Below are 22,121 nucleotides of genomic sequence, written 5' to 3' on the forward strand. Positions count from 1 at the left end.
TGGAGCCAACCTTAGCTTCAGTGTCACCTTGAGACTTCTACTGTAACTACCTGTTTCCACATGTTCAAAATGTGAACATCTCTCTTTTGGTTAACGTGCTCTGTGCTTGATGTCTGTCAGTCCTAGTTTTTGGAAAGTTTGAGCAAACGGTGTCTACCTCATTTTGCGTAAGTTCAGGATGATGATGTTAATGAAAGCACTGCCACTTGAGAGCCAGGTTACTTCTGCTGAGAGGCAGGAGAGCCTAAGCACCTCATTAGCATGATGAGGACTGCACGTCTCTCCAGACAGTCTGTGCTCCTCTCTACCCCTCATTTACTCTGCACCCTTGAGAGCAAGGCAACAGGCATTTGGGGGACTTTGCACTTCCCTGTGCGAGTGCCAGACTGCCCCTAACATGGAGTTTGATTTGCAGCCATGTGCGGTCTCCCCTGGAGTTCAGCAGTCACGTGCACCACACAAGGATTTGCAGGCTCACCTGTGTGATACCACAGCTCTTCTCAAGGCTTAGAATGGGAAAGAACTGCAGGGAGCCTGTTGGCTAATGTTAACTTTGTAATAGTGGCCACAGTCACTCACTCTACATGCCCTTGAGTAAACAGGGGAGCTGAGAGGGTAAAGCCTAAAAATTGTCCATAGGAAGCTAGAACAATATTGCACAATGCAGGCAGTGTCCTCTTACAGCGCCTGTGTGTGGCCACAGTACCATACTGAGAGGGCCTTTGAGAAGGAGCATATATCAGGCATGGGTATAATGGCGATTTGGCTTGCTAAAGAAGGGGAGGAAAGCCACGTGACAGCCAAAGCAGGAGGAGAGCATGCAGGACATGAGGAGGAGGGAAGACTTTACCCTTCAGTCTCCCTCTAATTCCCTCTTCTTATATGTTAATCTCTGCTCCGGTCCTTTCTCATGTGCTTGGGGCTGTACAGTATATCAGCGGCCACACAGGGAAAAGAGTGGACTGAGTTCTTTTCTAGGGGCTGCTAGCTGAGAACTGAGAGGTGAGGATCCCACCAGCCTGGTATACAGATCTAGAGAAGAAAGAGCAACATATTAACCATGGGAAAGGTATTCTGATTGGCAGGGCTGAGAGCGTTGCTCAACACTTCTCGTTATAAGACCCTCTTTTCAGCGGCTTTTAACTTTGCCAAGCTTTGACCATTTGGGCTGAAATTTCTCATGTCGTGTGTGGCATAGGCTGAATTTTTTTTCTTCCTTTTATGAAATATTTCACCAAAAAAATCCAGCATTTCCAAGAAGGCTGGGGGGAAATAAGTTGTTTTGCCCATGTGAAAAGATCCTGGCAGCCTTTCCCTGAGATGTCTATGCTTTGGAGCAGGGACTTACCATTTTGACAGGAGTAGCCTTTGTGTCAGGGCTGTGCTTTTTGATGTTCCCTGTGAAAATCCACCCAAACATGGCCATTGGAAAAATCTCAGGACATACCTGCTCAGTAGAGACTTCTTCAGTTCTAGCAGGTAAAATCTCCAAAAGACTGCGTCCACACTGGGCATGCTTGGGCCTCTCACAGCTCCCAGTGCTGACCAGACTGCATGTATGCCATGCCCATGGAGCCAGTAAGCATATTCCAGCCCTGGGCTACAGGAGCAATGCTGGACTTTCCCTGTAATGCCCGCTCCCAGCTGCCTTGGGCTGGGGTGGATCTGGGCTGGAACTGAAGAGCTGGGAGCCTGTCTTTCCTGTGTTCTCAGTGACCCTCCTATTGGAGCCCAGGCCGGAAACAATCTGATGTGAGTTCCCAGACGACAGGGCAAAAGCTGGACTGGGGCAGGGAAAGGAGTAGTTTGGGACAAGCAATCTAATGGGATTGGAACTGGAGGCAGGGGGGAGGAGAGACACTGGGACTGGGAGCTGGAGGTGGAGAGATTGAACCTGAGTGCAGGCAGGGGGCAGCTTGGGACTGGTCTCATGGTTAAAGCAGTTGAATGCAGCCCTGGAGAATTGGATTTTATCCCTGCTTGTGCCACAGAGCTCCTGTGTGATGCTGGGTGAGTCACTTAAACTGGTCACTGTCTGTTCTTAATTTGCTGGGTGCCCAACTTGAGACCCTGGTGTCTGATTGCATTAGTGCTGAGCGCCCACAGCTGCAACTGAAGTCAATGGTAGCTGTGCTTTGAACATAAAGTTTTACATGTGCTATGAAAAATCAGGTCCAGGGTGTCTCGGATTGGGTACCCAAAATGGGTACTTTAATCTTTCTGCCTCAGTACCTCATCTGTAAAATGGGGATCTTACGGGTGTGTTGTGAAAATAAATTAATGTTGATGAAGCACTCAGAGAGTGTCGTGATGAGTGCCTCAGAAAAGCACAGGAGGAAATTAATGATTCTGCCGTCACAGCAGGGTTTGAATAGTGTGCAGTAAATAAAGCAGGAGGCACACACTGAACAGTGGGAAGGGGAAAAAAATATTGAATAGCTGCTAATTAAGTGAAGGAAGAAAGGGTCCTGTGGGAAAAAAAATAGTATGTGATCATGTAAGACTGCGTTATAAAGCATAAGCACAAAGGGGCTGAATTAAGGTTGCACAGGCGACCATAATTGTGTCATTTCTCCACTTTTCAGTGATTGACTTTGAAATCTTAGTAATGTCCTTTTAACATAGTTTATCTGTGTTTTTATTTTTTTTTATATAACAATATATAGTAACAGATAAATAAACTCCACTATGTTGCCATTTCCTGAGCATGCAGAGAATGAACAATGCCCTGCGAAGGAACCTGTCTCTTTAAGGTTCTCCTGTGGGTCTTAATAGGCCTATTTGCTGCACACTACAAACAAATGTATTGTTCTTTGTGTATGAAGAGCCTACCACTTTGTATTGGGTTTGTAGTAGCTCACTCTTGGTTATTTCTCCTTCCTGTATTTGTCAGTGTAGAACCCTGTGTGTAGCAATTTATTATAATTCTTCAAAACAGCCAATTATAACAGAGCACACACTTCACAAATGATGTCACTTCAGAAAAATTTCAACAGTCGTACAAGAAAAGAATGACCAGTTAACCTATTTTGGATTCTACTCTCTGCTTCAGAAGTGGTGTTTTCAGAGATTCCACCATAGACTTAAGGCCTGTGAAGACAGATATTAACTCCCAGAATGCAACAGCATCAGTGCTCCCACTGAATCCTCATTCCTTAACTGGTCAGAATGTAAAACCAATTAGTGTGGAGGGTCTCTTTTGGTTTTAAGACAGGGTGGAAAGCTGATGTTTCCGTAGTAAGCACATGCCCTGAGCCCCATTAAGTATCCCAAAGTGCACTGGGTTCCTCACAGAATACAGAGAAAGCCACGGCTCCTGTACTGAAGGGAATAGAGGGGAGATGGCTTTTATTGGTGGAGCTTTGTCCAATGCTTTAAATGCTTAGCCCTCTACTGACTCATGCTGAGGATACATTTCCACCTGTTGATATTTATGCATCACTTTGTAATGTCTGATGAGCTCCGGGCTATGATAATGTGTGTCCCATGGGCTGGTTTTCTGTAAGTCACAAGAAGTGGAAATTATCATAACATTATTTGGAAAATGGAAATGAATAGTACAGCTAGAAGGGCCCCAGGTTCTGCTCTTAGCCCAGATTAAGGGTTTGTCTTTCTGCGGAGGTGATTCCTGAATAAGGAAGGGTGTGAATTTTAAGTACTATAGCTTTTGCAAAATATGAGTATCCACACAAGGAGTAGTCCCAGAATAGCTATTCCAGTCACCTTCCCTGTGTAGACAAGCCCTAACCTCTTTCTGGACTTACACTGCTGTAACTGAGACAAAAGCTGACATCTGGTTAGGAGCTGAAGGAATCAGACCCACTTTCCATTGTTTGCCTCACAGTGCATTGTGATGATGGAGTACACAGAGAAATGCCTTCACTTCAGAAACGAAATGTGTCAGGTGACTCTAAGGCCACTGCCCCATTTGGCAGGTGAGCCCTTCTGGGCTATCTGTTGATTTTAGGAACAGTTGGAAGTGTGTATTCTAAACACCCTCATAGGCTGGCTCTATGGCAGTGGTTCCAGTTTGGATTTACAGTAGCGGCACTTCACGCAGGGACTAGTCTGAGTATCGGGCCAGGGTGGGTCTTTGTTTGGTGTGGGTTCACATTAAGGGCTGAGATTTATCTGCATTTGGGACAAAGGCATTGGCTGGTCCAGTTTTCAGACTCCAAGAAATTATCCTAACGTAACAATAAAGCACCAGTCAAATGCTAAGGAATGGCTCCCGTCTCTTGTATGAGGATCCCAATAGCTCCACACACAGGATGCACCTTTTCACACTCGCCTGCCACACACATGACATAAACCACCATTATCACCATCCTTCTCCAGCTATTATACTCTGAGCAAACCAGTTGATCATAGCAATTCAACTGCTGTCATGTATTATTCAATAATTTTTAAACCTGTTTGAAATTCAAGTTGGGAACATCTGAAAGTTTGATCTCATCCTCGGGGGAGTTGATTCACCATGGGGTCTGCAGCTCTTCTGGGTGAGCACCAGTTCTCTAAGATCTTTCTGTTAACACACATATGTTCGGAGGAGCTGGATGCTATGTTTCAAGCAATCCCTAAACAAGCAAATCCATAGGGAGTCTGTTTGGAGATTTGTATGTTTTGATAGTTTTATTGTGTTTCTGTTATTCAGCGACTCCCTTGCTATCTAGCTGTTTTTCCTCTTCCAAGATAGCATCAGAGAAGAGGAAGATAATCACCAGTTTTCATGCCCACTCTCAATCCTGTTCTCTGCTTTGCAGCCTTCATTCACCAGTTAGTTTTCTGACTGCATAGCAGACAGTTGTGGGCTTGCATACCATGCTGAGGGGCCTGGTCTTGCTTGCTTTTTTCTCGTGCACCCTCAGACGCATAGGGCACCCAAGTGTTTCAGCCATTTATTTTGGTCTTATGCCTATCTATTCAGGCTTCTGAGTGTCATGCTAAGGGATTTAGCATCTTTCTCTGGGCCATGTATAAGGATGTAAATTGACAGAGAGAAGCCTCATCAGCCAGGCTTTGCATCCTGATTACTTCTGCGTAATCAGAATCGTTGACTTCTTAGCTGACTGACCAGGACTGGAACATTGTTGGTTCTGCTCTCCAGCTAAAGTAGGCAAGAAAAAGCGCTGAAAAGAAGGGCCTCAGGTGTGTGCTGCTTGCGTCAAGTTACCCTGCGATTATTTGCTTGGTTTGTGCTTCAGCCATGCAGACCGCAATGGGTGTATGCTCGAGCCCCAGAGATTGCATCCCTCCTAGACGTAGGAGTCCCAGATCCTCCCTGGGCAATGTTGTATTGAAAGCCAGGCCTAGATCAGGGTTTCAGTTTCTCACCGTGCCTTCTCTCTAGGACATAAATCCAGGGGACCTCAGGAGGGTTTTTGTCCCAATTCCAAACTACGGCAGGGGGTCTGTGTTCCCCTCCTGAAGAAGTGCCATGGGATCAAGACTCCTGGAGGCGTTAGTCTTGACTCCTTTGCTGTTCCCCAAGATGTAGAGGGCAGAGCCATCTAAAGAGCCACCTGAAGGTGGGTGGAGGATATGCTGCACCCCCAAAGGGAGGTAGGCTCCCATGGTGCTGTGCCCACATGCAGTCCTGCACTTTCTGCTCAGTCTGGCTCTCTGTGCCTTCAAAGAAATTCAAGCATCATTTCCATGCTGATAGCTAGGGAGGAGAGTGACAGTCATAAAACCTAACACAATGCCTCTTCCCAGCAAAATGGCAGAGGCTTAATGAAGAGAGTCGCCGTTTACTCATTCTCCGTTGGAATCAATAGAGCTAGAACAATTGAGTGAGTAAGTGCTCTTTCAGTGCTGGTTCTGCAGGCGGAACAGAAGGAGCCAAATGAAGATACAGTCTGAAAGCTTTGTAAAGTGCAGAGCCTTGGCATGTTTGCATAATAGGGTGCTTTACAAATGAGGCCACACTGGCACACATCTCCAAAAGTCTGGGCTAGCATATACCAGTGGAGCTGGGACCTGTGGCAATTGCTCAGCATACCCCAAGGTTTGGTTCCCAGACTTAAAATCTACAGAAGAGGCATAAATAGGAGAGGGAGATTGTCTGGGGCTCCAGTCCAGCTCCATAGCTTCTACCAAGCCCACCAGCCTAGCTGGGCCAACTGGAAGCCTGTTGTTAACCCTTCCTACTTTATGGGTTTTCAGAAATAGATGCTTCTTCAGGTTCAGTTCCTTGTAAAGAGACAGCATGCAGTTCCTATTGACGGGGGGATTTGCTAGACATCACTGGCAATCTGATCTCCAACGCCCTAAGGAGTGTGTAGCTGTGGCATGTTGGCATTGCCCAGTGTTGGTTGTACAGGCCAGGAGGCGGGTACCATTTGGACTTACCTCTGCTGGCATGACAAGTGGGATAGCAGATCCTGCTGAGCATAATTGTAAATTATTCCCCTGCCAGAGTGCTGAAAAGGAAAGGACAGCTTGGTACACTGACTGGCCCATTAACTATCTTTGTCTCACAGACAAAGTACTGCTTAGGTAAACGGAAAAACACATCTCCTGGTCTAAATATTAATGCCCAGCCACAATGGAACTGAAACACATGCAATTAAGCTGCAGGGAGGTGAAGCAGAGTGAGAAATTATCTGTAGAGAATGACAAAGAAATATTTCTTTAAAAGACAAAAGCAGTTTCAAAGTGTCATATTTTCAAGGAGCTTTGATTTAGATGGAGACATGGAATGCATTGGGACCAGTGAGTGGAAATGGCAGAGACCTGAGTATCTTGGGCTTTCAAAACAAGAGGACATCTCAGAGCAGTTACCTTGGAAATTAATTAACGAGAAATCCCAAAGCTTTACAAATGAGATGTACGTTGAAAGAGACAGGTTAGAAATAGACTCGAAAGGGAAGGAAAAACCATCCAAGCTGCAGACAAGCTGAGCAGGGAAATATTTCCAGTTGTGGTTGAGAGAACAAATGAAAAACCAGGCTGGTTTTTGAAGTACAATCCCAAGGGAAATGAGCAAGGCATTTGAAGAGAATTTTCTCTAGCTTTTCTGTGCAGCCAGCAGGAGGGCACTGCGCTCAATACCCAGTGAAGTGCCTGTCCAGTCAGTGATCCCGGCACAGCAGGAGCCTTTGTGCTCTCTGAGACACCAAGTTAATTTGACAGGCAATGTCCATGTGCCCACATGAAAGGACAGGGAAGGGACAGAGCAGGCTGCAGTAGCCCAACATATGCTGAAACAAAGACCCTTTTAGGTGCTGAAAAAGACGTCTTAAAATGATCCTGCCTTGAGGGTTTTACCCTGACGGTGCCCTGTGGCTTCCATCCAGCTATTTCTGCACCCAGCATCTCTGCAGCATTACAGGTGTGGATGAAGTGTACCCCGGCGATAGCATGACAGATTCATGGCCCACACATAAGGACATTGGGCTATTCTGTTGAGGTGTCAGGTGCTCAAGCTCAGTGTTGGGATGCAGAGGGTATTTCTAATGTCACACTGAGGTTGTCAGGGGTGTCTAGTCAGTGCCAATCTAGAAGTATAAGAGGGGTTGGAGTAGCTCTCTGAGGCTGAGGGAAGTAGGGGCAGAGACGGCGAGATCCTGTAGGGACAGCCCAGCCGGCTAGAGAGAGCTTTGGTTGATGCTTTTGCTTTGCTGGGTATAGCTGAGAGTCAGAGCCCATAGATGAGTTGGGAGTGTCTCTGGTGTTCTCAGGAAGAGAGGTGCAGTCTCAGAGTGGGGGAGAGGTCAGCCCCAGAAGGAACACAACAGACTTTCCAGCTCCTGTGCTGAAATGTTTGTAAAATGTCTCTCTCGTTCACAGGGATCAGTGCTCCCTGCCATACCACGTACATAATGAGAAACCTGAGGTTTGTCATAGAGGATTAGCTTCATCGATTCTGTGGCCAGAAGGGACCATTGTGATCATCTAGTCTGACCCTCTGTATAACGCAGACCGGAGGACTGCCCCACAATGATTCCTAGAGCAGAGCTTTTACAAAAACATCTCATCTTGATTTAAAAATTGTCAGTGATGGAAAATCCACCACAACCCTTAGTGAATTGTTCCGGTGGTTAATTGCTCTCAACATTATAAATGTATGCCTTACCGTGAGTCAGAATTTGTCTAGCTTCAACTCCCAGCCATTGGATCATGTTAGACCTTTGCTAGACTGTAGAGCCCGTTATTCGCTCCCCACATAGATACTTATAGACAAAATCAAGTCACCCCTTAACCTCCTCTTTGTTAAGCTAAATAGATTGACCTCTGAATCTGTCACTATAAGGCAGGTTTTCTAATCTTTTAATCATTCTTGTGGCTCTTCTCTGAACCCTCTCCCATTTATCAACATCCTTCTTGAATTGTGGGCACCAGAACTGAACACAGTATTCCAGCAGCAGTCGCATGAGTGCCAAATATTCAAGGTTCCTCTGTTTATACATCCCAGGATTGCAGTATAGTAGAATTTCAGTTACGAACACCAGAGTTACAAACTGACCAGTTAACCACACTCCTCATTTGGAATCAGAAGTACGTAATCAGGCAACAGAGACGACAAAAAAAAAAAAAGAAAAAAAAGAAAATACAGGACAGTACTGTGTTAATCGTAAACTACTAAAAAATAAAGAGAAAACAGCATTTTTCTTCTGCATAGTAAAGTTTCAAAGCTGTGTTAAATCAGTGTTCAGTTGTAAACTTTTGAAAGAACCACCATAATGATTTGTTCAGAGTTACAAACAGCCTCCATTTCCAAGGTGTTCATAACTCTGAGGTTTACTGTAGCTCTTTTGGCCATTGGAGTTCATGTTCAGCTGATAATCTCCTCCTTCCCCTCCCTCCTACCCCCCGCGCAAGTAAAGGTCCAGCTATCCTGTGTGCTAGCAGATGGCAATACCTGACGTTTCAGAGGAAGGAGAATCCCTCCCCACACTGCATCTTAACCAATTATATAATATTGTTGGTTGTACAAGGAATTATCCTCTCTTGACCTCAGCAGGCAATCAGCTTGTCTTTGACTCAAGCTGGCAATCAGTTTGCCATCCCTATGATTGTTTTAGCTTGCATAGCTACCATTGCTATTAATGGTCATGAAGCTACCCATGGTGATGGGCAAGAATCCTACGTCTGCCTGGCATGGAATCCAAACTCTCCTCTGTCCTTACATTTCCATCAGTGTTTCTGTGTCATTGACCCTCCTAATTAACTTTCAAAGTTTTCCTTGAGGCATCAGCAACTCTTTAGGAAAAAACAAACTCCCTCTTTCCTCTGTAACCCAGCACACCCATAAACCCAGCCAGGATTTCCTCCTCTGAGTTCAGTACATTTCTGCAATTCCTGAAACACTCCAGGGAAGGAAAGTAAAATTCAAATAATAAACAGCCCAGAGGTTGCATCCTTGTAGTATCTGGCCTTGGAGTTGGTTGGCTTCCTGCATAGGGGCCGCGTGTGAACAAAGAACTTAAGCACTAAAGGGAATAGTCCAACCAGCTGAATTTTGTGACATCAAAGCTACCTGACTGACAGGACTGGATAGATGTTAATCAAATCTGACAGCAAAAGCTGTCATAACTCCTAGCTTCCTGACAGGCAGCACTGTACTGAAGACGTGTCATCAAGAATGAGGAGGTGTCTGCTAACTTGAGAGCAGGGGTATGAGCGGCGGCAGGGCGGGGAGCTTTGGGACAGTGAGCAGGGGGAGCAGAGATGCTGCTCTGCCTGCATTCTCCCTTGTGGAGTGAAAAGGCCATGCTAGAATATACTGCAGGAAATAGTTTTACCCTGTGCCCTGGGGGCAAGACAAGTGACTGGATGGCATCTAACGGTTCCTCTCCAGCGCTCAGTAATCTCATTCTATTACCTTTTTTTGCAGCCCTTTGGCACTGAAGGTTTTATTCTCTTGCTTTGTAGCAGCACCTTTGAAGTGGCTTATATCTCCTCTTTTCTTTCTTTGCTGACTTCTCTGTGTCCCTTAGGAGACAGGGATAGTGCTGTTTCAGATGCATGTAAAAATCAAATAGCTCTTGGTATTTACTTCCTTGTTTGTATGAGATCTTCAGTGGCATCTGAGCACAGCCTATGGAGAGGTGTAGGACAAACACCATTATCCAAACCTCCATTAGCTGAACCTTTGTTTTCCTGAACCGGGGGAAATCCCTGGATGTTCACACGTTTTTTAGTTCTCCAAAGCCTTGGTTGTCATTAAGGATGGCTCATTGTCCCTCCACTAATGGAGAGTGTAATGTGCCGCAGGTGCCACTGTAAGTTCGGTGAATGCTGGGAGGGGTCACAGGATAGTGGATGTGAGGTGGAAGGTGACTAAGAGCCTGTTCATTTGTTTAATTTTCTAGCGCCAGGGAGGTATTTTTTTAAGGCAGGTCAGATTTTGGAGCTAAGCTGCAAGACAGCATCCCTTTGAAATGCCCTTGCACCAACAGCAGGGTTTGCGATACCAGCCTCTCTGCTCAGTAACTGTGATATTCAGTGTCAATCCTTGTTTTGTGGATGGTACTTGGAGCCCGTGGGCTAGGAGTCACACTCCTAAATCTGAGGCCAAGGTTTGGCACCATTTGTTTGTATTCACTTCCCAATCAGGTCATCTTTACAACAACAAACGTGGCCGTCTCTTTCCTGACAGAGTGAAGAATTTCAGCTCTAACTTGTGAAGAGCTTGTCTCTTTCCATTACTGCAGGAAAAAGATACAGAAATATTAAAATAACTGGGGGGGGGCATTGAGAATAGGCCTTTTTCCAACTGGCAGCATTATTTTTAGCCCTCTCACCTCAGTTATCTTGCAAATCGGACACTGTGAAACATAAACACTCACTGGCACCAAATTTCACAGGCTATAGCAGATGACCTACATTACCGAGGTCACACTCAGCTTTCCAGACTGGCTGATGTTAGCCCAGTATCTCCAGTGTTCCCTATTCCTGGCTCAGCAACTGACTTGTTGAGTGACCTTAGCCAGGTCATGTCACCTTCCTGAGCCTCAGTTTCCTCAGCTGAAAATGGAGATAGGAACACCAGCCTTTGCGAAGTGCTTTGAAATCTAGGGGTGCAAAGTGAAACACTGAGTGAAGATGCTGAGAATTACACCATTATTATTAACTTCCCTATGGTTAGTACAGGGAACACTCCAAAAACCGAGGTAATTTTATTTAGTTAGCTAAGGCTACAGCTACACGACATACTACTGGCAGCGGCGTGTAGGGTATGTGTAGCTATAGACTGCAGTGAAAAGCAAGCTGCATCCACACTGAGGTGTGTAGCTACACCTGTCGGTAACAGGCTCTGGCAGAGGGGAGGCAGCGGGGAAAGGCCCCGCTTCAGGAGTCTTTCCATGCTGCAGTGGAAGGCTCCAACAATGGGGAGCTGGCAGAGTCTTTCTTCACAGCCAGAGTCATTCCCTGCAGCAGGGAAAGGCTCTGGCAGCAGTGAGACACTACACTGCTATTTTTAGCAGTGTAGATGGGAAGGCACAGCTTGGGCAAGTAGAGAGCCATAAAGGGTGTGTATGTAACCCACACACCTCCTGGGTATGGTGTTCTGTCCCATCTAGTGGCACCAAGACCACTTAGGAGAGAGCAATTAATGAGTCTGCTTTACAGCCTTAGCTAACAGCCAGTTGGCTTTTAGCTCATGTGGTAGAGGCACCTAGCACAGTAAGACCCCAGTCCTACTGGGGCCTCTGGGCACTCCAGCAATGCAGATTGTTAATATTAATAATTGGACCCATTTGGAGGAAAACAGTTGCCCATGAGAAACTTTTCAGGTTTTCTTTGAAAAAAACAGATTTTTTGGCAACTGAAAACTGAACATTTTTAACAGGTTGGCAAAGATTTTTTATATGCCAACAGCAGAAAGTGTTTTGGTCTTTGGCTTTTCAATTAAAAAACTTAAATTTTGTCAGGGGGAAGAATGTGCAACTTTTCCCAGAGGAGCTAGAAACGGTTACCAGCTAATAAAAGTGAAAACACACATCTAAAAGTCTAAAACTTCATCTAGCAAGTTTTGGTTCAAGGCTTTGTTTAAGATTGCCTTTCCCATCCATAGTTTGCCAGCAAGATGGTGGCTGACCCTCTCTTCGGTCAGGATGTATCTCGAAGGCCCAAAGGTACTAGTGCCTTTGTCTTCTTAGATGAAAGAGATAACTTTGGGTTCTTCTTCAAGGTCTGGTCCTGATCTGTATTCTACACGTGGGGTACAGATGCGCACCATGCACCCCAGTCCAGAAATTTTAACAAGCAGCGCTCCATTGGCCCTCACATGCATGGTAGGTAGCCTCGTGCTCCTACCGAGGGCATAGAAGGTCATGCGGGCCAACACCTTTCCAGTTCCTTCTCACCAGCGCATAGCCTGAGTCAGAATCCTGTGTCTACAGATTTCTCCAGCTTTTGATAGAACCTGTAAATAGATTTGTAAATAGTTTGTTATGCTTCTTGGCCTATTACTATAATTAGAGTTTTATCGTATAGTTAGTGTATCTTGTTTTTCCTCGGTTGGGGACTCCCTCCCAGTGGTCTGGAACAATGCCCAGAATCCCGGGATTCAAGAACTGCATCTCTTGCCCTCTCACTCCTTCTCGATCAGTGATGACCACCAACGCAGCTTCTACTACTTGGGTGAGATCTCAGTGAAGTGCAATATGTGTTGCTTGTTTCCACAAGAACTCATGAAGCTCATGAGCTTTGCCTAAGGAAACACCTGATGGAGAAGGCTATGAGGCCCCTCACTGATTTAGGCCAAGGAGACCCACCCCGTACATCAACCCCAACTGACGAGCAGCACTCCTCCAAGCATGTGCTTAGAAGTGGCGTCTGCATTTCCTAAGCCTAAGGAATTTTTGTTCTGCCATCCCACCCCCAACTTTCTAGAGGTAGAGGCAGAGAGGACTAGGTTACACCATCAAAGGCCACCCTGACAGACAAGGGCTCAAAGACGCTGGGCCTTTCTTGAAAGAAAGGTCTTTTCCTCTGTGGGCCTGCAATTTTATGTCTCTAACTATCAGGCTCTGTTAGTGAAATACAACCTGAACAACTATTCCAGGCTGGTGGGCTTTAAGGACAAGCTCTGCACAGAAAACATAGCCCAGTTCCAGTCCTTCATAGAGGAGGGCAAGTTAGTGCAGTAGAGGCAGCAGATATGGCACCAGAGGGCTGGCCACTGGTTATATTCATGAGGAGGGATTCTAGGTTACAATTGGCAAGTTTCCCTAGAGAGGTCCAGAACTCCACTCAGGGCCTTCCCTTGATGAGTCAAATCTCTTAAACAAGAAAACAGACGAGTCCCTACACTTGTTACAGAACTTGAGATCGACCTTATGCTCCCTGGGGTTTTACATTCCAGCCCCACAGAGGAAACACCAGAGACAAACCTGTAAACCTCTTCCTCACACGTTCTACTGCCAGCATCTGCCAAGCCTCTGCTGGGACCGCAGAGGGTTCAGAGGCCTTGGCCCCCTCTATCACCAGGCCCGGTCACCTGCAAAGGGCTTCTTTTGATGTCTTAGTCAAGACCCTCCTTGCACCACTGATGCCACCCATCTCTTCCCCCATTATTTTCAGGGGCCATTTTATGCTGTTCACCACAATTGAGAATTGATCACGACAGACAATTGGATCTCAGAAATTATCCATCAAGGATACGCCGTGGAGTTCCTCTCCCTCCGCCCCTCACAAGCCCCCTTCAGGAACCACTCTCATGAGGTGATTCTTCAAGAAGAGGCAAACCCTCCAGCAACAAGGGTCAATAAAGCACGTCTCATCTCAGTATAAAGGGAGAAGGTTCTATTCCCCACATTTCCTAGTCCCCAAAAAGGAGGAGAGTGGAGACCCATTCTAGATCTTCAGCAACTCAACATCTTCATTCAAAAATTGGAATTCCGGATGGTTATATTAGCAGAGGGGATGTGGTTTGCGGCTCTCAACATGAAGGATGCATATTTTCGTATAGACATTATTCCCTCCCCCAGGAGGTTTCTGTGGTTTATGGTGAAACATTTTGACATTTCTGATTCAAACATTTTCAGAACTTTGTGCTACACACGATGTTTCAATATTTCAGCTTTCATCCCCATTCAGGATGCAAACACATGTTAAAACACTGGAAGTTGCCATGGGACGGAATATTCGGTCAGCTCTAGAACTGACAGTTGTCAGGAGTTGGGATGCAGGGGAGAGCTTTTGGGTGTGTCTGCAGTGCAGCTGGGAGTGTGCTTCCCAGCATGGGCAGACAGACACACGCTAGCTCTGTTTGAGCAAGCGGGTTAAAATAGCAGTGTAGCTAGGATAGCACAGGTAGCAGCTCAGGGTAGCCATCTGTGTACAAACCCGCCTGGACCCCCAGATACGTACACAGTCCCTTGCCCAGGCCACTACTACACTGCTATTTTCAGAGCACCAGCTCAGGCAGAGCAAGCACATCTGTCTCCCCATGCTGGGAAGCACACACCCCACTGCAGGGTAGACACACCTTTTGGGGATGTCTGTACTGCAGTTAGATACCTACGGCTGGCCCGTGCCTGCTGACTTGGGCTCACACGGCTCAGGCTAAGGGGCTGTTTCACTGCGGTAGAGATGTTCAGGATCCTGCTGCAGCCCAAGCTCTGGAACCTTCCCACCTCACAGGGTCCTAGAGCCCAGGCTCCAGCCTGAGCCGGAACATCTACACCACAAAGAAACAACCCCTTAGTTCGAGCCCTGCACGCCCAAGACCTGGAGTCTAATTGCAGTCTAGACATACGCTTAGGGATTCTGCTTCTGCTGGGTCTCCCGGACAGCCTGGGGGGTGCAGCTCAATGGAGATCCAAAGGGAGGCCATCCCTTTGGTGTATGCCGCCGGCCTTCTGCATGAGCCAGTCCAGATTCGCTAGCCCAGCTGCAGCGCCTCCTCACCACTGCTGTTTGTGCAGAGAAGATTTATGGCGCCGGGTTATGTTCTGGAAAAGGATGGCTCATTATAGGCTGCTCATATTTCTTCCTGTACAGTTCATTGCGAGCACAATAACCATCTCTCTCCTGCTGTCTGGCTGCTGTTGAAGCCCTACACTGCTATCAGTAGTGCCCATCTCCAGCTGCCATCCTTCCTTTCCTTGTCATCTGTGCTCAAGTTTGAAGCAAAAGAAAATGGCCTGCTTTCTAAACAGTGAAGAGACTCATTAGCGAGCCTGTGTTTCAGTCTCCGGCTCCTCTGCCTCTTTCAGCCCATTAGAGAGTATCACGAAAACGCGTCAGTCTCCCTTGCAGTGCAGCCTCCCATTGGTCCCTCATTTCAGTCCTTCTGTGACTACAAACGCCACTCTTGTTTTAACAACCCTGGCATTTTTACAGCAGCACCCAGCCAGCACCTGAGCACCCTGCAAACGATGGATTTGCCCTTTCAGCACCTGTGAACTAGATAAATGTTACTACCCATTCTACAGATGGGGACATTGTGGCACAGAGAGGGAATTGAGTAACCCAGGCTCACTCCACACGTCCATGGTAGAGCTGAGAACAGGGTCCAGGTCTCCTGAATGCCAGTCCCATGCTGTAATCACATGCCCTGTCTAGTGCCAATCACTGTCCAGATGCTATTGCTACAATATCCTCGGGCTGGGCCAAGCTGCTAGAATCTCAGTTTGACTCTCAGGATGCATTCTGCCCCCTCCGGTGTTTTTTCCCAGCAAGCCCTGGTTTTGTTGTGTGTTTTCCCTTTAATCTAAATGCCTAACGATCCACTGATCTGTTAATTCTGAGTCCTGCAGCTCTGTGAAAGACCAGGAGCCCTCTGCTCTGGAGGGCCTCAGGACTTAACTGGCAGGGCTGAGGTGCCCTGGAAATGCTGTATGTAAATCCAGGACTGGAGTAGAGGGGGTTGGAGTGCTGTGACAGAGCTGCGTTTGTGAGGCCCATTGGGCAGGAACAGCGGGGGGGCTGCCGGTCAGGATTGAGGAGCATCAGCCAGCTGTGTGTGTGAGGCCCACTGGGCTGGAATAAAGTGCAGGACTGAGGGTCAGGCCTGGGATTCTTTGGCCGAGCTGCCTATCTGCTGGAGGTGGGAAGCCGGATTAGGACAGCAGGGGATGCTGAATGTCCAGCTTACAGTGCATTGGCAGAGCTGGTTGCACAGAGCCTACGCACGCTGCGCTTGGCCTCCCGCTGCGGAAATGAGCAGTGTCTGCCCACATGATACCTGACTCAAGGTGATGCTCTTAGGGGCTTGCTTTTCTGGGCAGTAAATTCACGCTCTTTTTTTCTGAGGTGAATCTGGGTGATTGGTGCAAGCTTTTGTGGCTCAGGATGCTGCTGCATAGGTTGATAACACAGAATTCCCCAGCCCTCCAGATTCAAGGGCACTCGCTTTGCAAGAAACCTGTCTCCTGCGCAAATGAAAGCCAGGCTCAAGAGCTGTCAGCATGTGAGTTTGCCCTGCCATGAGGCTGTGCAGAGTCAGATGAGTCATTCCTTTTTTCCTGGTGCAGAATCTGATCCTGTTCATTTATAGCCAGGGCACCGTACCTTTCCCAGCATAGCAAAGAACAGAGGCTTTCAGAAAATCATTAGCACTTATTGTTGAATCGGTTGTGGAGCTGGTTCCCAGAAGAGGCAATTCTGGATTCCTCCATGTTTATCAGCGTGAGCAAGGCCAAATGGTCCCTGGCTGTAATGAATCTTTAGAAGGCTTTTATCAAAGCGAGCAGGAGAGTGAGTGCATGTCAATTAGGAAATAGTTTGGCATTCTGACGGCTGGTAGCATGACAAAGAAATTTCAGTTGTGTTTCAAGCCAGCATTAAAAGATCTGCAGAGAACCCCTCAAAATCTGTGCCGTTAATTGAGAATGAAGTGCTCTCTCTGTAAGTGCATGTGCCACAGCACCTGCTCTTTGATGCCGCCGGATTGGGGAAGTATCAATGCTTATGACCACAACCTGTGCAAACCCAGATGTCACTGTACGCCTTTGGTTTGTTTCTGTAACTAGAGCGGTGTGTAAGGCACAGCCTGCGAGCAGAAGACACTGAGCTGAGACTTTCAGCTGGCAATAGAAAAAGTACTGAGAAACTAAGGGCATATTTCCTGCAATGTGTAATAACTGAACATATACTGCAGGGAGTAAATGGCACCGGCGGGAGGTGGGTGTGTGGAGATTGGCTAGATAGTTCTGTTTTTCAGTGACATTATTGTACCAGTACTCAAAGTCTATTTGCCTTTCAGTATGTTTGTATAACTTTCATTAATGCTAATAGAGCAGTGGTTTTCAGTCGGTGGTCCGCAGGCCTCTAGGGGTCTGCAGACTATGTCTAAGATTTCCAAAGAGGTCCACACCTGCAGTCAAAAAAATTTGGGGCTCCACAAATGAAAAAAGGTTGAAAACCCACTGTAATAGAGAATAAACCCTTTAACCAATTCAAACTGCTTATCATGCTTAGATTTGATTTCCACTGCTTTAGGGCATCCTAGGCTCCACTTCCATTATCTGGAACCAGCTCCCCATCTGTTAAAGGGACTGTGTTTACTGCAGTAAGTCTGAACAAAATAACACAATTTGGGGGGGAGTTCCCCAGGACTGAGAGTTCCCGCCCAAACATCCCAGCTGGGATGATTACACAATACCATAGCACTCATCAGCTACCCAGAACCCTTCATGGATACATCTTAAAGCACTTTACATAGGAGGGGCAGCCTCCTTATCTGCCTTTTACAGATGGGAAAACTGAGGCATGGAGCCTTAAGTGACTGCCCAAGGTCACACAGTGAATCTGTAGCAGAGCTGTGACCTAGCTCTCTTCAGTCCCAGTCCCGTACCCTGTCCACACCAAGGAGAAACCATTTACAGGCTTCAAGGAAAATGTAAAAACAGCCCCTATGCTATAGACCAGCAGTTTGGAGCAATGCTTGACTCCATTCTTAAGTGGCCACGCTTTCGCTCTCTTTTTAATTATTGCATTTGTTCCAACTATAATTAGACTTATTTCTCTCTAGCACAACTTCATAAATCTCTTCTGATTTCACCTCCGAGCTATTCCTCCCTTCTCTGCATTAGGTCAATGAAGATGAAATAAATTCACGATGCCAGCACACCACCTAGCTCTTGCCTGTGTCCTGTTGCGATGACTTACATGGGACTCAAGTGGTGCGTGGGCTGTTATTAGTATTAGAGGGATCTTTTGCTCTGGAATCAGCTCTTGGCAGTAGATTAGCGAGGCACGTGGTTGACCCTTGTCCTGCCAGCGGGGGCAGCCTGGAGGGTGCCAAGAATATATGGTACTTTTTATCAATGCTCTGGCATGTGGTTGGAAGGGCCAGGTACCCTGGCTGATGCCTTTCTCACATCCCATGGCTTGGTGTAACAGGCAGAAGAGAGGCAATTCAGGTTCAGCCTGTGTGATAGGGAAGGAGACACACTAACCATCGGCATTTCTGTCCTCCTTTCAGGTCAGCCCTTTAAGTTGGATCCCAAGATGGCTCACAAGAAGCTGAAGCTCTCCAATGATGGGCTGCAGATGGAAAAGGACGAGAGCTCCTTGAAAAAGAGCCACACACCCGAGAGGTTCAGCGGTACTGGGTGCTACGGAGCAGCAGGCAACATATTCATCGACAGCGGGTGCCATTACTGGGAAGTGATGGTGGGATCCTCAACCTGGTAAGGAGATCTGCCAGGAAGTGCTCCATTTTCTTCCCCCTTTATCCCTGCCCTGAAACTGACTGTGAGACAGTGTAATGAAAGGACAGTCCCTTTACAGAGCCGTGTCATGGATAGAGGAGTGGCTGGTGCTTTCCCTACCATCTTTCTCACTGATCAGGGAGTTGTAGCTGCCGACTAATGCCAACTGCAAAATGACTCTCTGCAGTAACCCTGTACAGGTGATAGGTCACAGCCCCTCCCAAAGGCTTTCGGGTCAAATCTGCTCAGGTGCCATGGTGCAGTGTAGAAACGGCTGGTGCTGCGAAGTCCTGTCAGAACATAAAGCCACGCTCGGTGTGTTCTGCCTGACATCAGCCCTAGTCACAGAGGTCCTCCCATAAGATCTCCACTGGCCATTTCACAGAAGATGCACAAGGCTGGACTCCAGCTTGCTGGTCCATAGCCCTGCAGGTTCCTCAGGGCTCATGGGCTAAGGCTCATGTGTCTTAATGGAGTCTGTGGCTCTGCCTCAGCTCTGAAGGGTAAGAAGTTGCTGCTGGGCCAGCCCTAGACACGCGGCCACTGCAGGAGTGTTACCTGAGGCCAGAGTGTTTACTCAGAGCGACAAGGACCTGCTGCTGCTTGCATGGCCGGCAGGTTCCCCTTTCACGAGTTCCATAACAAGACCTGCTTTTTCCTTAGTTTGGCCCCTGGAGGATTAATGTCTCATTCCTCCTCATCTTGGCAGCCCCGTGTAATGGCAAGCCGAGCCCTGCCATCTGTAGAGCTTGTCTCTGTCTCAAGGGGCCCTCAGAAAGGGCCCCTTGCTGGCTCCAGCATGTGTGTCGTTTCCTCGCGTGCTGTGTAAATTCACAGATTTGTACCCCAGCCTGGGCCCTCCCTGGCACCCATCACAGAAACGTTCTGCTAGTGCATAAACGACAGGGCCCTGTTCAAGGGACCTCGGGACACTCCGCAGCAATAGATCACATTCCCCATGTCTAGCGCCCCAGCCTCTCCTTCTAAACAAGGCTCAGGAGTGTCACAGCGTAACGCATGTGGTGTCACAGGTGCTGCATGTTACTGACACTGCAGCACTGGGAATTTCAGGCCAGGAGAGAAGAGCTTCGTTACTAGGTGGCAGCAGTGGTGAAATTCAGGGTAATAGCATCCCTAGGGACGTTAGAATAACGTAGAATGGAGTGCCTACCCTGGACAGCGGCAGCCTGGACAGCAGGGGTTGGTTTGCTATTCCACAGGCTCTCTCTGTCTCCGCAGTCTCCTCTGGGGCCTTTCATTTCTGTAACAGACACTGTTACAAAGTTAAAGTCTGGAAGGTCAGCCAGGACCGGAGGGGGAGAACTGAACGTGTGGGGCCCGCAAGACCAGAGCTGTTTCTTAGAGAGATCTGAGAAGAGCTCGGGAGTCAGTTACAGGTCCCTGCATGTCTGGGGTAGCTCAGAGGAGCTCCTCCTGTGGCCCATGCTGGACAGACATGCAGTGGTCCCTGCACAAGGGGGGTATGAGAATTGGGGTGCAAGCATGATAGCCACCCACTTGGCTGGTGCCCCAGGGATCGAACCAGGGACCTACAGAGCTAACAGCCTGAGCTAGAGAGCCCAGGCTCACGAGGAGGGGGATTGGAACAATTCATCTCCTCTGCAGATCGGCCTTGGGGGGACCTGTCACACACACTCACTAGCGGGCTACATAAGCGGCGACCGCGATGCCACAGCTAATGTACTGTGGAATGGCACAATCCAGCGGGGGAAATGTGTAATCAGAACAAAGTCTCCTGGCACCATCGGTCACAGAACTCCGAGCACTTCCCTATGGTGGCTGGGTATCGTTAATCCCCATTGCAGGGCCGGGGCTCAGAGAGGAGAAGTGGCTTCCCGGCGGTCACCCTGCTAAATTGGGAGGACACCCCAGGAGTTCTTAATCCTAGTGCTCTCCTGGCTTGGTGGAAGCCACCATGCCCCTGCCTGGGATCTCTGGGTCCAGGAGGGCAGCCAGACTGAGGAACCACCAGTAGAGGAGTGTGGCAGAGGGCAGCGACATCACTGATGGGGAAGCACCATCAGAAGGGACAGTTGCCAGGTGATGCTGCCAGTGAAGAGGAAATAAGAAGTGCGGGGAGTAGGTTGCTCAGGAGGGGAGTCTAATGCTGCTGGGGAGAGTCAGGGAACCAAAGGTGCAGGAAGGAGGGCTGGAGGGTATCAATGTGAAGGGAAGACCAGGATACTTGGCAGAAGGGCACCAAGGTCTGAGGTAGGGACTGGACTGACTAGGGGAGTAAAGATGGAAGGCGCGGGCAGGAATCTGCCTCTGCTGCTGCCCTGTGTAGGATGGACAGAGTGACATGTGCTGTGCCATGCTGCAGGCAGAGGGTTAGTAAGGAGTCATGCACACCTTGGCTTTAGCCCTTCAGGATCCCCTTCCCCCAAAGGTGCTGCCAGTGCTGGCAAGCCAGTACTGAAGGGGTTAACAATTGGAGAGCACTCCCAGGCACGGGTTATCTGTATGGCTACATTGCCCAGGAGAACATGCAGCTGTCTGTATCACTGCCCCTGGATGGGCAAAGGGGGCTGACACTGTTCTCTAGGCCAGTGCATATGGGCAGGACTCAGTGGCACAGGCAGTGAAGAACTAGTTGTCGTTCACTCTCCCTCCATCAATGTGCTTCGGGGATGCTTCTGCATTACATTGCTTTGGGACAAGCCTCATTCACTGTGACAAGCTTCAGGCCTCAGGGAGCAGGATAAAACATCTTCATCGTGTCAGTGAAAATGCAAAGGTCCATGTATTTCCCATCTGTCTGCCCTGGGATAGGCTGAAGGCGCCGCGCAGTTGTTAGAACAGCTGGAGTAATGGCAGATAGGGAGCCTCAATACATCAGTTCCAAATGTGATCTCTGCTGCATGCCTTTACTGAAATAGCTTAGGTGGAGAGGGGAGGCTGGCTTCCCCCGGAGAGTGTCTGACAAAATGCTGTAACCCCAAGCCGGGCTCCCCTGCAGAGTCCCACTGGCTGCAGGAGAGTTCAGGCTGGGTTGACACGGGAGAGGGTGACTTCAGTCAGCTGCCCTGGTGGAGCTGCAGAAGCCTGGGAACTGGATTCAATGCAGAAATCCGTGAGCACCCTCTTGTGCGAAATCAGCAGCTGCTCTGCCGAGTCAGAGTGGCTGCAGCAGGGTGAGTGAGATCAGGATCCGGCTTTCCGTCAGCTCCCTGGTTCAAGGTTGGATGGTTGGCCTCGAGGTCAAGCTTGGAAAGTGGAATTCACTGTGGGAGGCTGTAATTGCCTGCAATGATTATTTTATGTGATGCTTAAATGTATGCACCCCAGTAAAAGGGTGTTTGCTTTTCCTGGTTCCCCAAGATCTGCAGCTGGTGAGTTGGTGCTGAGAGCGGGTGTTTGCTGCTCTGAGTGTGCAGTGAGTTGTCATCCCAGCATTCAGAAGCACGGCTTGGTTTATTGTGGGGTTGGAGTGAATATCCCCTCAACCCTGGGCTGAGGTGGCCAGCTGTACCGAGGCGCTGGTCCTGC

General features: G+C 48.2%; 1 protein-coding gene across 6 annotated transcripts in view; it reads left to right on the plus strand.

The window, feature by feature from the left end:
- The window catches only part of MID2 (midline 2), a 340,574-nt gene that overhangs the window by 304,792 nt on the left and 13,661 nt on the right, over positions 1–22,121 (plus strand). For all 6 annotated transcript variants that reach the window (XM_084639504.1, XM_084639503.1, XM_084639505.1 and 3 more), the window contains one exon: positions 18,383–18,590. In XM_084639504.1, coding sequence (XP_084495630.1) covers positions 18,383–18,590 — 208 coding nt within the window. The remainder of the gene's footprint in view (positions 1–18,382; positions 18,591–22,121) is intronic.

This window comes from Lepidochelys olivacea, assembly GCF_965140295.1.
Source record: "Lepidochelys olivacea isolate rLepOli2 genome assembly, chromosome: 9".
NCBI classification, from domain to species: Eukaryota; Metazoa; Chordata; order Testudines; family Cheloniidae; genus Lepidochelys; species Lepidochelys olivacea.